The 17,797-nt window shown below is 36.7% G+C and overlaps 1 protein-coding gene across 3 annotated transcripts in view; it reads right to left on the bottom strand.

Moving 5' to 3' along the window:
* Window positions 1-17,797, bottom strand: part of GABRA2 (gamma-aminobutyric acid type A receptor subunit alpha2) — a 119,940-nt gene that overhangs the window by 75,780 nt on the left and 26,363 nt on the right. For all 3 annotated transcript variants that reach the window (XM_057727565.1, XM_057727566.1, XM_057727564.1), the window contains exon 3: window positions 62-129. In XM_057727565.1, coding sequence (XP_057583548.1) covers window positions 62-129 — 68 coding nt within the window. The remainder of the gene's footprint in view (window positions 1-61; window positions 130-17,797) is intronic.

Genomic DNA, 17,797 nt, shown 5'->3' on the forward strand with positions numbered 1-17,797 from the left:
ATAAATTACCCCCACACTTCCCATTACTTGAAGTAAAAATATTATTTAATGAAAAACTCACCATATCTGTATCTGAGACGGGGCCAAAACTGGTCACATAGATGTTAGTGAAGACTTCAGTAATACTGTCTGGTGTGAGAAAAAAAGATTGAATATAGATATTATAGAATGAGAACCACAGGAGAGAGAAGGGGTCAAGTACATGGATGGCTAGGAAGTTCTGTGATATTTGGGAATATTGCTTTTTGCTTTCTCTTCAGCGTTCACAACCAACAAAAATAGGTATACCGCTTAATTACTCCATAGGGTCTTACAATCCTACATGCTAAATATCTAGAAGGATTATGACATTCTTATTTGGAAATTATATTGGCTAGAGCATTTTAAGCACACTTCTCTGAATGAGTAGTTTCTCAGAAACTCTCTTAAATGTACCACCAGTATGGAAAATAAAGTATAGTTAGGATGGTTACTGTTTGATGCAGTCCTAAAATTGACCATTAAACCAAGTATTTCAAATGGTATTTCATGATGGTAGAGATTTAGTTTGTAGATTGTCAATTAGTGTATCTTCTCAATAAAGCATAAACACATTATTAAGCACTATAAATAAACATAATTCATATTAATATAAAAAGCCTTATCATTCAGTGACATAAAAATAAAAGCAAATAACATTCATTAATCACAAGGATTACTTCCAAATAAGCTTGCCTTTAAATGTATTTAAGAATGTCTGGCTACTTCCCCAGTGGCGCCATGGTTAAGAATCCACCTGCCAATGCAGGGAACATGGGTTCGATCCCTGGTCAGGGAAGAGCCCACATGCCGCGGAGCAACTAAACCTGAGTGCCACAACTACTGAGCCCAAGTGCCACAACTACTGAAGCCTGCTTGCTCCAGGGCCCGCATGCAGCAACTACTGAGCCCGTTAGCCTAGAGCCTGTGCTCTGCAACAAGAGGAGCCACCTGAGTGAGAAGCCCTTGTACCACAAAGAAGAGTAGCCCCCACTCTCTGCAACTAGAGAAAGGCAGCATGCAGCAATGAAGACCCAACGCAGCCACTAAATAAATAAATAAAAATTAAAAAAAAAAAGAATGCCTGAACTATTAAGATTAAATTGAATTAGATCTGAAAGTTATGTAACTTATAAAGTGTAGCACAATTAACTGGATTGCTTTATTGACCAGGTGATATAGATCTTTGATTTTAAATAAGCCAAATGGCAATGGAGGGAAAGCTCAAAGAAAAAAATTAAAAATTAAACCCTTTCAATGTTCTTAGAAGAAAAAAATACGTTATTCATTTCTACCATCATGAACTTAATGCCTCAAATGCAAAGTGTCAAATGTGTAATTCTACACAAACAGTATCATGAAATATTTTAATATTATACTGGACATTAATTCACAATCATGAAAGAGACAGTAAAGTAAGTCTGGGATACTGTAAACCCTAAGGCAAAAATAAAAACTAAAAGGATTTTGAAATAAAAGAGTTGACTTCTCACTCTTCAAAGGACTTGAAATATAATAATCTGCATGACAAACCTATGAGACAGATTCTTTGTTATCATCCCAATATATGTGTACTCTGACGTTCGGAAAGTTAAAGAAATGTGCCCCGTGACCCAGGCTCCGTAGATTAGATAGAGCCAAGTTTTAAAACCCAAGCCATCTGCCACCTGAGCCCTCAGGGTAAACAAAGCATTGTACCACAGTCAAGCATAAATTTAAAACTAAAAGTGTTTCCTTATCAACTACATATTTCTATTCAACAAAATAGTCTGTGCCAAAAGTACAGTTATGGTATTCCAAATAAATATCTTCATTTAACTTTGTTATTTTATAGGCTATTTTATTCCCAAAAACCCCCGATACTTGTGAAATTTTGTTATAAAACTCATTTGAAACTCATCTATAAAGTTAATTCTCAGCTGCCATCTGCCCCCAAACACCTGCACGGGGTCTGCTTCACAGCCGTACAGTTTGTGCAGTCACACAGGTCCCTGTGATCGGAAAAGTCCCATGCCAGGTCTAATGTTCTATTTTTGCTTCCCTGAAATTCTTAACTATGTTTTAAATAAAGGGCCCTGCATTTTCACCCTGGACTGGGCCTCACAAATTATGTAGCTGGTCCTGGATCTGCATTATATGCTTTTTCTCTTACTCATACAAAATCAATCATACTCTCACATTTATTCAATAAACAATTGAATAAAATTTTAGTCACTATAGATATTGATTTAAAATGTTTCATGGGAGAGAAATTAAAATGTTAAGGTAGTCTTGACCCAAATAGAGGCAAATGGAATATTCTCCTTAGTCTAGCGTTTTAAAGTTAGAAAAGAGATGATAAAATTACATGAATATACTCATGCTAAGGATATGAAGAATACCCACTTGCACATCAAATGGCAACAAGTAAAGAGTATAGGAGAATATGACCATCTTAGTGGCTGCAGTGAGGTACCAACTAAGAATCTAAAGAGAGAAAAATAATTACCCTCAAAGCTCTAAGCAGTAGGAGCAACACCTCGAGACACAGAACGCAGATATGCAAAGTTACCTTAAAGAAAATAATTTCAAAGTTTATTGACTTCGTAAACACAGGTAAAGAATGTATGCAATGCAGGGATATTCTCCTGCTATGCATGTTCAGAAAAAAATAGAGGAAAATAAAGTGTCCCTAAAACTAGAGATTAGAGTGTTACAAAGGCAATTTAACACCCCTATGAAGAAGTAAGTCATGTACAGTCACTGCTGCTGAGAGATCCAGTAATCTGAAGTCTGGAATATTTATTGAATTTAGAGACCTGGGAGCCATTAGTAAAATAAGCAATGTGTGCAGAGGCCAGCTTGGAGTGAGGGAAGTGGGAGAAGAGGAAAAGGCTAGAGTGATTTTAAACAACCTTTGAGAAGTTGGATTGCGAAAGGGAAGGGAACAAGGGAAGGTGAGAGAAAAGACATAGTTTTTTGTTTGCCTGTTTAAGGTGGACGATAGTTAAGCATCTGGCAATGCAGATGGAAGGGATGAAGGGAGCGGCTGAGTATTCAGGAGACAAGATCAATGAAAGAGGAATATTCCTGAGTAAGACAGAGTGTTAAAATAAGTGGAAGTAGGTTTTTAGGTTCTAGTGGCAGGAAAGTTCCTGGAGAAGACAGAAATTCTGAGTTATGTGCAAAATATCTGTGCACCATTTTTATTATAATAGATGATGATTCCACATCAAAAGTTTGATAGTATAAATAATTATATTAACAACATTTACAATAGTGTACATCCACAGAAGACCAATGTAGCATCTGCTGGCAGTTCTCTTTTCTTAGCCCCGTGACAATCATGATTCCTCTACATGCTGGGATGTTCTGACGCAAGCTCCTATGATTCTCTGCCTGAGGGTTTTTCCTGGCTGTGCAGGGTGGAGTGGAATTGCAGAAAAGTTTGTGCTCCTGGAAACAGCCATCAACCAACAACTGATGAAAGCTGGAGGACATATAACTCAACTTTCCCTCCCTCTCAGGGGAGACAACTCTAAGGCATGCTCTACACCATTTCCCAGATGACCTCAGTGGGATGAAACCCCAACTGTCCTCATGGTACAGTAACTTGCTTATCATAGTACCCTGCTCATCATGGTACCCTGCTCATCATGGTACCCTGCTTTGGCTGTCCTCCCTTCCCTAGTGCCTGCTGACATCACTTTCCAAATGATTGCACATCTTATAGTCTGCTCTGAGAGAAACCAAAGCCAACTACAAACATCATTCACATACACTAAGCAGAAAAAAAAAAAGATAATAATTAAGGACTTGGGAAAGATATTAATAGTATTAAAAGATATTACTTTATTGCAGCTAACCATCCAAGCAATAAGCTATACTGTCTTCACCCCTGTAATTTAGATATAACACTAATACTAATAAGAGCACACACTCATAATACAGAGAGTAAAATCAAACTGTAAATGACATCCCTTCAAGAAGATCAGGATGCTAATAATTTTGTTCACCAGGTATCATAAATAGCATGTCATGCACATATTTTAAGACAAGTTAGTCATTGCTGTGTATTGCTTTATTCTCTCAGCAACAACAAAGACATTTTGCTTCCTGGGATGATTCCCATAACACCTACATGTGCCATTTGTCATCAGTCAAGTTCATTAAAGTCAACAAATACCTAAGTGACTTTTGTGTATATGGCACTTAGTGTTCCCTATTAAAAGTTGAAGACTTTGAATCCGATAATATAAGTTGGCACCATTCTACCACAAAAGAATTGTTGCTCCTTACCCAATATCTTCCTCCTGGTAGACATTCAACACATGCTTGATAAATACAGTGCCCATAAAATCAGGAAGAGTTAAGAACAATAATAAAGCCAGTATGAATTGTGTTTTCTTACAGTCATTTTTTACGATAGTTCTAAGTTTTGGTCTTTGATTCTTTGTGATGATTTGGAAACATGAAATATAAACGTACATTGAATACATGAAATTTCTTCTCAGTGTAAGATTCCTGGTGCTTTTAAATTTTTGAATCTTTATACATGCGGTTTTTTCTTATAGTTTTGTTTATTGACTTCATTTTTCTCCTACTAAGGGAAATGCATTGATTTAGAAAGTATAGCCCACATTGGGGATCTGAAACAAGAATCAAGATGCCTGTATGTTTATGGACAGGATACAAAGTCCTCAAAGATAAACTAAACATACCCCATCATGACAGTCACTGACTATGGGTTCCAAATGAATCTGACTTTGAAATCACCGGAGGGTCTATCTATCCCCAACAGGGTTTGGGACTGTTTTGGCCCTTAGAACCATCACCAAGTAAAAGATTTGTAGTGCCTTCGCTCTCTTTGAAATGTCTTTCTTCAACACCTAATGATTCAACTTGCTGTGGTGAGAAAGCTGAAGACACACCTCTCTCCCAAAAGCACTAGTAAAGGCAATCAGATAGGAAAGGGAAGAGGAGACTGAATGCACATTGATTCCCATGGATTTAGGGGGACTGTTTGGTTCAATTAACAAAATAGCTACTAAGGGTTTACTAAGCACAGTCCAGAGAGACCCCCTGCCTGATAGACAAGGGAGAGAATGTTTCCAAAGGGAAGCTGTTAGTGATACCAGAAGCAATTTATGATCCTCAAAGCAATGTTTCATCAAGCCATTGCTACATGCTCAGTTTGAGACTCTGACAAGGGAAAGAATGAAGATGTCCTCAAAGACCTCACTTTTACTATTACAAGTTAAATTCTCTCGTGAGGAGATTTTAGTGTCTGCATCCCATTTCAAGTTGTTAAAGATGGCATCCAGAGCACATGGGACACCCTAGAACACTGAGTTCAAAGTTCAGTCTAAGTACAGGCTACTATACATCTACTGTCCCTGGGTTAGTCTGAAACTTGGAGCTTATTAATCACCAACCCAAAACCCTATGTTGTTCTCTAAGTACTGATAGAAACCAGCTTAACAACTAAGTAATGAGAATTTAAAAGTAAAAATTATGCTGATATAAATTTACATTTTGATCCCCAAATACATATTAATAAAAATGATTCTCATGTCCAATATATAATAAGGATAAGCCTTTACCATTTTAAGATCATGAATTATTTTATAAATTAATATAAACTGAGCATTTTTAATACAATAAGAACTACAGTTCACACACACACACATATATATATATAAATTACTAATACAAGGGACTGAAAAAATTCCACTATATTAATTTTCTTATTATAAAAAAGGTGGGTAAGTTAAAGCATGCTAATTGACCTTTTCACCATCCTCATAGAATACTGCTGTGGACAGTGATGTTTTCATTTACCTCGCAAAATAACTTTTCAGTTCTTTCTTTAGCATTTTGTAGAAGGAAAGCATTTAAATGTAATAGAAGTATAGACACTGAAAATACAATTTCAAAAGCTCATATAGGCCATGGTTTCAAATATTCAAAATTCTGCCTCCTCTGTTTCTAGTCTTCCTAAAAGGCACCATCATTTTGTCAGTTGTCAAACTTTTAGTCTCAAGCTGAACTTCTTACTCATATCCAGCATTTTAATTGGTGACCGGGTTCTGTTGACTATATTTCCTACACTGTTCTCAACTTTCCCTTTCTTCTCCATCCTTACTGGCAATGATCTCTGGAACGGTCTCTGTTAGTTTTCCTGCTTCTAGTCTCAACCAACTCCTATATACTCCCCATGACAATGCTAATAATAAATCATGTGATGTCTCTTCTGTGATCAAATTTTTTCTCAATGACTGTCCTTTGCACAAAGATCAAGTTCAAAGACCACAGCATAGCACATCAATCCTTCACGATCTTTGTCTCTTTTCCATCCTGATCCAATGCTGTCCCACACCGTGTACCTTAGCCATACCCAACTCCATGTTATTCTCCTTTGTTCTTTTTTCTGGGGGAGGGGATGCTTGCTCTTTCCTCTATATAAAATGTCCTCTCATTTAATCCTTGCTCTTAAAAAATAAATTCAAGTAACACTTCCTCTTTGAAGCTATCCTTGCCATCCCTGGGGTATTTAATTAGTCTTTCTGTTGGTTCCAGAAATGTTTACTTCTTCACGTGAAATAATCAAATCATATTGTAACTTCTAATGCATGAGGAATTGTTAAATGGTTGCGTTTCCCCATTCAACAGCTCCCAGGACTTTGTTCTATGTGCATAATACGGAGCTTCATAGATGATCCCAGAATGATAATCACTGCAGATTACGGTCCAGGATAAGGCCATACCAATCCTGTCACACTCAAATATGAAATAAAGTATTATCTTTACGTCTATGGATAAGCTGGAATAAATTACATGTAGGAGAAGTATTATGATGCTAAATTGCTGAATTACATTAGTCATATATAGAAAAAAATTTAAGGCTAGGTTTTAGATTCAGATGCTAAAAGCATAAGATCATTTGCCTTTGTTTCTAATAGAGTTCAGTGCTCATATTCAACAATCTGATATTTTTCATCTACAACATCCTAAAGGTAAATGTACGAAGAGCCTTGCTGGCAAATATTACAAACCTTTGCTATCTTTCCCTGAATCTCTTGGATCAGCTTCAAAAAGAAATTCTGTACTTATAAAATGGAGTGTATTGATATTCTAATTTGATGATAGTATCAATTTCTTCTTAAAAATAAATTTGGCCTCAATTAGTATAAAAGGAAAAAAGAAATCTCCTAAAGTAATTAACTTTATCACCCATCACTGGATGCTGTTTCCTGACAGTGTGTGCATTAGAAAATGTTATGATTACTTTACACCTAACATGTAATTAGGAACTTTTAGAAACTTTATGTAGCAACCCTTAAATACTTGTCTTATCTGTTGAATTCCCATTGTGTGATAATAAAAGGAACTTATCACCTATTAAGCATTTACTATATGCATGGACTGGGCTAAATTGTTATATATATTTTCATGACCACCCTGTGAACTGTGGATAATTATATTCATTTTATCTCATCCACATTCAACAGCTATTTAGAGAGCAGTACTGAAACATTTTTTGTGACTTAATAATCCCATGCTAATAACTATTTCAATAATAAAATGCCATTCAAAAATGCAATCATTGAAAGAAGTTTTCATTTAGTTTAAGATTATTTGGTATCTTGAGTAGTGCCAGCATAATCACATCATACATATATCTATGACAAAATTGTTATGCACCAGCCTCAAGTTATATATTTGAGGAGATAAAATAATGTAGAAATACTACTAAAGAAACCTACAGTGCAGTTAAATAGTCAGTGCTGGTTTTACAAAACATGATGCCATTTCAACTTTTCATTTATCACATATACAATGTAATATGTATATGTTACATATCAGTATGTATAATATACACCTACATATATATGTGTGTGTGTGTGTGTGTGTGTACACGGTTTGTGTATATATGTATTATATATTGTTGTGTGTATATATATACATAATAATATGTGATATATATGTATATATTCGTGTGTATGTGTATACACATACCAATATATAAATTTTGGTGTGGAACTGTCCCTTATTTAAATCAAAAGCGTTATATCACTCTATCTTCCATCTGGAACTTCTGAAGAGGGCTACATGTAGAAAGATACTGAGAAATGGATAAATACATTTTCTTTCTTTCCTCTTTTCTTTCTTCCTGTTTTTCTTCCTTCAAAAAAATCATAATTGAATAATTGATTGTTACACTATGTAATACACTTAGATAAAAGATAAAGAATGTAGTTTGTAGCCATCCTGGTCTTTGAGGGGAAAGAAACAAGTTAAATAGATGATTGTCTATGAAGCACGTGTAAATGGTAAAAATAATCAACCATGCTAAGATGTGGTGTCAGGAGGTAAGAGGTGGCTGATATTAAGGAGAGAAGTGACTCTGAACTCAAAACTGGGGCATCAGAGAAGGCTCCTCAAGCCATCCTTTTATTTATAATGTATGCTTTTAAATTTTTAAAAATTTAAAAAATTGTTTTAGTTTGCTCTCAGAACCTTTCCCTTCTATCATTTCAATTCATTTTATTACAAGGTCTCATAGTTGGAAAGAAAGAAAGAAGGAAGGAAAGAAAGAAAGAAAGAAGGAAAGAAAGAAAGAAAGAAAGAAAGAAAGAAAAGAAAGAAAGAAAGAAAGAAAGAAAGAAAGAAAGAAAGAAAGAAAGAAAGAAAGAAAGAAAGAAAGAAAGAAAGAAAGAAAGGAAGGAAGGAAGGAAGGAGAAAAGAAGCAAAGAAAGAAAGGAAGAAAGAAAGAAAGAAAGGAAGGAAGGAAGGAAGGAAGGAAGGAAGGAAGGAAGAAAGAAAGAAAGAAAGAAAAAGAAATTCACTGTAATGATTATTAATTCTTATGATAGGCCACTTTGATGCAATATTAGGAGACCTAGACTTCTAATCAGGGAGAAATCTTAAGAAAGTAGATTACAGCATAGGGTTTGGACCTCAAAGTGAGTCCAGAAACACAGCAGAAGGAACTTAACAGAAAAGAGTCACTAGATGCACGAGATAAATGAAAAGTTGAAAAAACAGATAACTTTGAAATTAAAGTGATGATAGAATTCTTTGGTGGCCTTTTAACATTGTTTTGGATGCCACACCTGGATCTGGTCAGAAAATACTGAATTTAATGCAAGTTCTCAAACTCAGCCTCCTTTGTGATTCATAATATTATTTTACTTTGTTCTAGATCTGTCCCTGAATCCTAATCATGTCTATATATTTTCAGAACATTAATATATTTTTATTTTAGACATTTACTACTAAATAAGAAGTAGAGATATGAGAAAAGTTTTTTACAGTCAAAATTTTAGAGTCAAAATATTTGAAAAGATGTACACGTATATAAAATAACATTCAAGACTCATGCATGAAAAACTGACCTTTCAAGGATAGTGATTACAAACCATATTTGAAATAAAAAATTAAATTTACTCTTTATTAATCTATAGGATACTTTTAATTTCTCAGCTCTATCATATCTCTTCCATACACTATTTCAATGTAAATAATGACACTGCTTCATTTGTTTTTTGATTTGCATTTAAATTTATCCCTTTTCCTTCTCTGCTCTCATCCACTGTTATGAGCATTTGATGTTTCCCCTGTCCTAAATTCAGTTTCCAGCACCACTTATAACAGTATTTGTTATATAAACTTGTAGGTTGATACATTTGGGGTTTTACCAGAAAATGATTCCCACTTTGTCCACCCTTACTTGTTCCTGCCATTCCTGGTAGTCTTTTAAACTGTTGTTTCAGCTCTCCAGGCAGTTTTAAAAGGTAGCTGTGGTACAACCCCAGCTAATAGATCAAAGAGATTCATCCCATGTTTGCTTTCACTGAGTTCAGAAACATGGAACTCTCAGCCTTTTGCTATAAGGGCAGAGAAATGTTGATAAATGAGGCTTTATACCTCGTGCAAGAAAAATACATCCAGTTTATAGTCACACGGACAGTTATAGCGAAAGCAAGGTATTTCATTTGTGCCCTAATACTCCTCACCCCCAGCTCTCCTGCTTGTAAGGAGCTGGCACTACGTGTCTGAACCTTATTTACAACTGTTGGGTCTCAGTAGTTTGCTTATATTTGTGACTCACCGATTATGATGAAAAAGCAGAAATAGTAAGTAAGCTACATAATTTATTTTCCCTTTAGTCCTCCCAGAAATAATAATGTTTGCTTCTTTTCTCAGTGTGAAAGTTTTTATGAATCCCATCTGTAAATGTTCACAAGAATATAAATCCGATACAGAAATGAAATACATCATTTCCAGAAAGTATTGTGGCAGTTCTCTTTAGTTCCTAAGAATACATCACCACATGAAGAGAAGAACTAAGACCCCCTTTTTCCCATGTAAGAAAAATTTCAGACAGACTTTTTAGACTTATTTAGTCAGGTAATTTCATCCATTGTCCATTTCCATTGACTGCACAGTACTTGTCTCTGTGTGGCCAGAGAACAATGAAGCCAGATCACTACCAAGGCTCCCTAACAAGGGAGACCATTTTCTGCAATCAAGGAGGCTGTGGGCATCGATATTGATTTTGGAGAATGGTGGAGCAGAGTGCCTGGATCAGACAATTTAATTGGGAATGAATAGGCAGGGCCAGACCTAGATCAAGTTGTAAAGGAAGAGAAGTTCTTCTCTGAAAGGTGGCATTATCTTTGCATGCCTTACTATTTTCTTTAACCATTAGAGTTGTCCCTATACCCGTGAAAGGTTCAGCAATCACTTATTCAGCACCAACTGGGTACGTATCACTTGCACAGTGCTGTGGAGGCTACAAAGAAGTATAAGGGAGTTCACTGTTCTTTTTTCAGTGTATACAACAAAAAGCCACACATTGTAAAATAATAATACCCATTACATTTATTACAATGCTTGCTGATGCTTAGGCTAAAACTTTGTAATTATCTTTGTTTTTTCTCTTTCACACCCACATCCAATCCATCAGGAAACCTGTTGAGTTCTATAATACATTCAAAATCCTGCTACCTGTCAAGATCTTTACTACGACCGCCTTGGTCTAAGCCACCACCATCTCTCACCTGGATAACAATGGTCTCACAGCTTTCATCTCTGCCCTCAGATAGTCTATTTTCATTATATCACTCAGAGTGGGTCTTATAAAACATGAGAAAATGGCATCATGCCATACCACCACCTGGAATTCTGAAACAACTCCCCATTTCTCTCAGAGTAAAACCAAAGTTTCTATAATAGCCAACAAAGCCCTAAGTGATTATATATCTAACTTCCTCTCCATTATATATCTAACTTCTATCAACTTGGCCTCCTTGTTCTAGACATACTCCCACCTTAAAGCCACTGAGCTGACTGCACCCCTCCCCATCCTGGAATGCTATTTTCTCAGCCATCCATATAGGTGACTCCTTCTTTAAATCCACATGGCAATGTCAACATTTCATCTTGCCTTCAGTCTTCCCAATACTCATTTCCCTACTCTACTTTTCTATTTTTATTTTCTCCATAGCATTCATCACTTACTGTCATACTGCATAATGTACTTCACTATGTGTATTTATTTCCGCTCCATTCACAAAGATGTAAGTAAACTTAAGGGCAAGAATCTGTTTCACACACTGATGATATCCCAATGGATTAGAACAACTGCTGACACATACTTGACACTCAGTGAATGCTTATTAAAAAAATAAGGAAATTTATGAAAGAATGAATAAAAACAGCTTTTACCAAGTGCATACTACACGCCAGGACTTTGCTACGTGTTTTGCATATATTATCTTATCCTCGCTCATAAGACACTGTGAGCTAGGTATTACTTCACATGCAGAAGCTGACATTTGGAAAAAATGTGTTCCTTGTCCAAGGCTACACAGCAGATAAGTGGCAGAGCCAGGATAGAAACTCAAGTCCAACTAAAACTTGGGATATTAACCACTGTGACATGTTGAAAGTAACCTCTTGTTTTACTACACAGTTCTGCATAATCCTAAATTCTGTCATGTGTAGGAAAGGATTTAAGCTTTCTGGATTGGGAAGGAGAAAGCAATTGCCAAAAGCTATATTATTCCAGAGTCTAATCCTAATTTATAAAATTTTTCAAAATAACGTACTGGTTCACTATTTCTACAGAAAAAGGAAAGAAAAACAGAGGGAACGTGTGAATTTTAGTGTGTTCTTTTATTTCATTTCATCATATCCTGATTCTCACTTCATCCCTGGGGATTACTCCTAAATTTCTCTAATGCTTGACCTCTGTTCTTCACCTTTGATTAACACAAAACCCAAACCGTTTGGTAAGTTCAGAACTTTCAAATCAACGAGGTGACTTTTTAAAAATCATTCAAACTGCTTGTTTGGAATAATGCAAAGCAACCAACCAGCGGAACCTCAGCTGCTCTCAGTGGTTCCTCTTGAATTCAGCTATGGTCTCAAGCATTAAAACACTCAGTCCCATCTTGATGAAGCATGGAAATCTTTTAATTTCCCTTACTCATAGCGCCAGTATCTACTCTTGTACATGTTATCTTATTTCAGATCTGAATCTGTCATCTAGTCTTTCCCCATCTATGTCAGACCTGGCACTACCTGGATCTCAGATTCCAAAATTCCTTGGGAGGAGGCTTGGATATAATGATACACACTAACTCATTTTTTACACACCTGTACAGGCAACCATGAACTGAGTATACTCTTCATATGCACATTCTGATAAAAATATCCCCATCTACTCCCTTCTGAGGCACCCTCCACCCATGCCAACACTTCGCTTTCTCATGTGCCTGGTGAGTCATATCAGTGCTGGCAGTTGATATTAAATGCTTCAATCTCAATTTCTTATTTTGTTTTCTTGCCAGTATTCTCTTAACCTGAATAGTCCTTATAAATGCAATTGTTCATTCAAATGTATAAACATGGAGGAATGTATAACCAATAGAGTCCCAGCATTTCAATGTGCTGAACAATATTTTTTAGAATTAAACATCCATCATGCTTTAAAACTACTCCAACAGATTGTCTCTCTAAATGGTGCCTTAAACAGCGGTTGTCCCTCTCTTTGCAAGCTCAGTGAAGAGATAATATATCCTTTGGGGTCAGGCAATGTTCCATTTTCCCCCCAGTAGACCTTTTAACTGCAAATAACTTTTGTTAAATGGATTCTCAAATTTCTTTTTAAATCAAAGTTATTATTAAATTAAAGAAAACAAGAGAAGAATTTTTATGTGTACAAAGCATTCACTTTAGCACTTCCTGCAGGATAGCTCATTTAAATGTGTAGGATTCCCGATACTCTCATTGCCAGAGATTCCCCCTGGGCACAAGAACCTTCAAATAATCAGGACTATGTTAGGCAAAGCACTACCAGAGCATGATTGCAAGAAAGTACATTACAGTCTAATATGCTACTTATTTTCTGCCTTGTTTTTATTTATTTATATGTTTCTGCATTGCTTTCAAATACGACTAGGTCAGTTAGAATGGAAGTCCAGTTGTAAGACTCTTAGGCTCTTTCTAAATACATACTTCATCAGCGTATTAGACCAATGGAGCTAAATGTGGTTACAGTAGTTTTGTTTACAGTCCTCATCCATTAGTCTCATAACGGTGATGTATCATCACCTATTCCAAGAGTCAAGAGCCCTCATACCTCTGTCTTCATTGAACCTGCTGAAATGTGACAGCTCTTGCTTCACATCAGGTGCCAAGATCATATCCCAGTTAATTGTTAGTTGGATCATGGCACTCAGTGCTGCCGCCCACATCACGCCTCCTGAAAGAACACCATTTCCCTCAAATTCATCCTTTAAAATCCTAAAATTGCTTTCTTCAACCTCCGCTCTACTGTGCTTCTCAGAAAACCTTAATAATTCTGGAGTTCTTGGAAAATCAAAATTAGCTTTCTATTGCTCTGCTTGTAATCTCTTCTCCCAAGACTTCTAATTTTATTCTCCTGTCCAGTCCCTCTCTATGGATTTGCTAAAGTCAACCTACTCTTCGATTTTTTGACTTTCTGGAAATCTCCCATTCAAGAACCTGCTTGCCTCCACTTCTTCATAGTCTGGCCCAGGCACGAATCAGCTTGGCAATTACTTGGGAGGTGAGGCAAACTGGCTGAGTAGAAAGCGGCCACTGCTTTTCAGCTTTCCAAATTTCTGGCATCTAACAGCTCCTCTCCTTGATGTTTATCAAGCAGTTACAGGATTCACGGCAGCTCGGAGTAAGTATGCCTTTGAGGAATCTAGAGTCTGCATATCACAATCACTTCTGAGACTCACATAAGCCTTGGGTCTGCAGAGATTGTCACAGGACAATCAGGAACAAATTTAATGGTTTCAGAATTAGCATATTCTATCTTCCTAGGAAAGGAAAAGCAACTGCTGCCTGTGGAAGTTTGATCTAGTGTTAGGGGAAACCCTTATTCCCCATTGCTCACATTTTTCTGGGGACAATATTGAAATAACACTTCCAGCCCCATTCCCTACTCATTCACGCCTCTCCTGAAAGAGAACTGTGACAAGTGAGATTGCGAGAAGAAACAACACTTTGGTGGGTTAAGATCTACCTGCCCCAGGAGAGCTATGTCCTGTGTTCTTGAGATAAGCAGGCAATATCAAGCAAAAGCTTGTCATCCAGAGACAGAGCTGAAAGTATCACTTTCTGGCTACATTATTGGGATTCTATACACATGAAACAGTGACCAGGAGTATGCGTATCTATCTGCAGGCCCCAATACTTCTGGGGTGAGGTATTAGGAAGCCTGACCATGACCACACATGTAAGCCACATTCTCCAATCCAGGCTGGTCAAAAGTAAAACTGATATTCTGCTCTCCATATGTCTGTTTCCTATGTCTGGATTCTATGTGAGTTTAGGAGGGGAATAAAGGAGTCTTATTATTGGCCTCACAGATCCTCAACATCTAAAGAGAAGCAATTACACATGCTTTTCACCCAAAATGTTGAGTTTCAGTTGGTTAGGACTGTGTGAAGTTTAGAGCCCTTGATTAGAATCTGAATTCTGTCATTTACTATCTGTATGATATTAGGCAAGTTATTTAACCTCTCAGTGCCTCAATTTCCTTGATTGTGGATTCAACTACGATTTAATGAGCACATACTCTATGCCAGGTACTGTTCTATGATCTGAAGACACACATGTGCTCACACAAACAGAATAAAATGTGTTCATGGAACTTTCAACATAAGGTCAGTATAAGAATTAAATGAGTTGGTATATAAGATGTACTTATATGGTACCTAGAGCATAGTAAGCACTCAATAAGTGATGATGATGATGATGATGATGATGATGATGATGATGATCTTTGCTGCATTTAGGGAAGCAAAGCCAACTCTAAGTCTTGCTATTAATGCAGTTCTTCTTTCTCTGTGATTGTCTCTGAGCTTCATTCAAGATGACCCCTGATGGGAAGGGGAAGCTGGGACGAAGTGAGAGAGTAGCATTGACATAGACACACTACAAAATGTAAAATGGATGGCTAGTGGGAAGCTGCTGCATAGCACAGGGAGATCAACTCGATGATGGGTGATGCCCTAGAGGGGTGGGATAGGGAGGGTGGGAGGGATATGGGGATATATGTACAAAAACAGCTGATTCACTTTGTTGTACAGCAGAAACTGGCACAACATTGTAAAGCAATTATACTCCAATAAAGATTTGAAGAAAAAAAAAGATGCCCCATGATGCATTGATGATTCTCACAAGAAAACATGTCACAAGTTCTGATTTCTAAACTCCACTCTCAAACTCTACACTCAGCTCCGTAGAGGATACTGTTTTCTAATATGCTATGCTGTGTCAGGGGGAATTGAATTTTTCTGACTTTGAAAGTAGAGGGGTTTCATTTTTGCCTGTTTTGTTTTGCAACATTCAAGTAAAACATGCTTTACATATCGTACTTTCAACTTGATTCTGATAGACAATATTGAAAACATTATTTTCTCACGGTCTTCTTTGTGGCACTAAGACACTGCTAAATAAATACATCTATGAAGTCGACGAGGATGTTGACAAAACAGAATTGGCATTTCTTTAGGAATATTTTAATCATTTCTCAGTTACACACATTGGCTAATTAGGAATTCCAGGTGCACATGTTTGCTGGGTTGGTTCTAGTATAGAAATGGCTACACTAGAACACTCCTGCCCCTGCATCCATGCATAGCCACTGTCTCCAATGCAACTGATCTAGATTCTACTCAGAGAGAACGCTCTATACAGCCTTCTAATAGAATCCTTTCATCTACATGCCACGCCAGTTATGAGGATCTTATGTACTAGCTTGGTTACTTGCTGGAATTGTCCATTTGAATTCTTAACTAACCATCTGTGACAAATCCATTTATCTTAGCCACATTAATGTTCTCTATGTGAGGTCTAATGAATTGTTTTCACAGGTAACAGATAACTATCAAACACAGCTCCTTGTCTTAATACATTCATTCAACTATCAAAACACATGTCAATTATTTACAAATGCGGTGATCTGCAATTCTGTCTTCATTTTGAAACAGGAAATGAAAGCCTGGAGACAAATATTATCATGTACATCGGGTCATAAAAATAAGAAGTAGTAAAGGCATTGGCTAAAATATTTTCCTTCTGACCCAAAGTCTATCAAACTATAGACACTGGTTTGCAGAAGTTGACCAAAATTTGCCCATTTATGTTGTAAAGTCTAATAAAAGTCACTCACTGCAAATTTAAGGAGATATTCTGAAACAAAATCCTTACGGGATCTGACATTCTCCAGCATATTCTCTCTACTTCTGTTGTAAAATCTAATGCAAATCACTCACTCCAAATTTAAAGAGATAATCTTAAACTAAATCTTAATTGGACTTAACATCCTCTGACAATTTAGGGCCCGCCTTCAATTGTGGATGCTCTTGATATTCATGACAATCACTGCAGGAGCCTAGAAAAGGCGATGTCAGCACTGTCAAATATCAGATGACTGAAACGTGCCATATCTTTCTTTACTCAGTAATGTGTTGCTAAAGCAACACATCTACAATTGCCTGTTTCTGATATATTTTTAATGTGCCAAGTAATATTTTTAAAAATTTTTGGTAAGTTCTCTAATTGTTTAGAACTCTTTCTTTTTTCAAAAATAATTACTTTAAACAAGGAAGGACTCCTCATATAGTTATTTTTATTTTTATATTACAATACAATGGTAAATGAGAGCATGAAAGATCTATAAGAGCAGTGAGAGCTCCATTCACATCCCTGAAAAGAGAGGAGTAGAAAGAAGAACATCAGCTGGTGAAAAGAAGATTCCCTTCTCCTGTCCTACTAGCTCTGGGAGCAGTGAAACTAGATAAATGCCTTATGGTTCCTTGGAAATCTGATTTGTTCAGGAACTCCAAAAATAATAAAGACAACACTCCTTAAAGCTTGAAAAAAGAAACGTCATTAAAAAAAACACTGCTTTGCATGGTACCGGTTAACTTATATTTCATCCAAGAAGAAAAGCACAGTTTGGAAACAGAACTAGATTTAAAAATATGTAGATAAGCAACTTCCCTAGTGGTGCAGTGATTACAAATCCACCAGCCAATGCAGGCGACACAGGTTGAAGCCCTGATCCGGGAAGATTTCACATGCCTCGGAATAACTAAGCCCGTGAGCCACAACTACTGAGCTGGAGTGCCACAACTACTGAAGCCTGCGCACCTACAGCCCGTGCTTTGCAACAAAAGAAGCCACTGCAATGAGAAGCTTGTGCACCACAACGAAGAGTAGCCTGTGTGCAGCAACAAAGACCCAACGT

The sequence above is a fragment of the Hippopotamus amphibius genome, chromosome 3 (genome assembly GCF_030028045.1).
Source record: "Hippopotamus amphibius kiboko isolate mHipAmp2 chromosome 3, mHipAmp2.hap2, whole genome shotgun sequence".
NCBI classification, from domain to species: Eukaryota; Metazoa; Chordata; class Mammalia; order Artiodactyla; family Hippopotamidae; genus Hippopotamus; species Hippopotamus amphibius.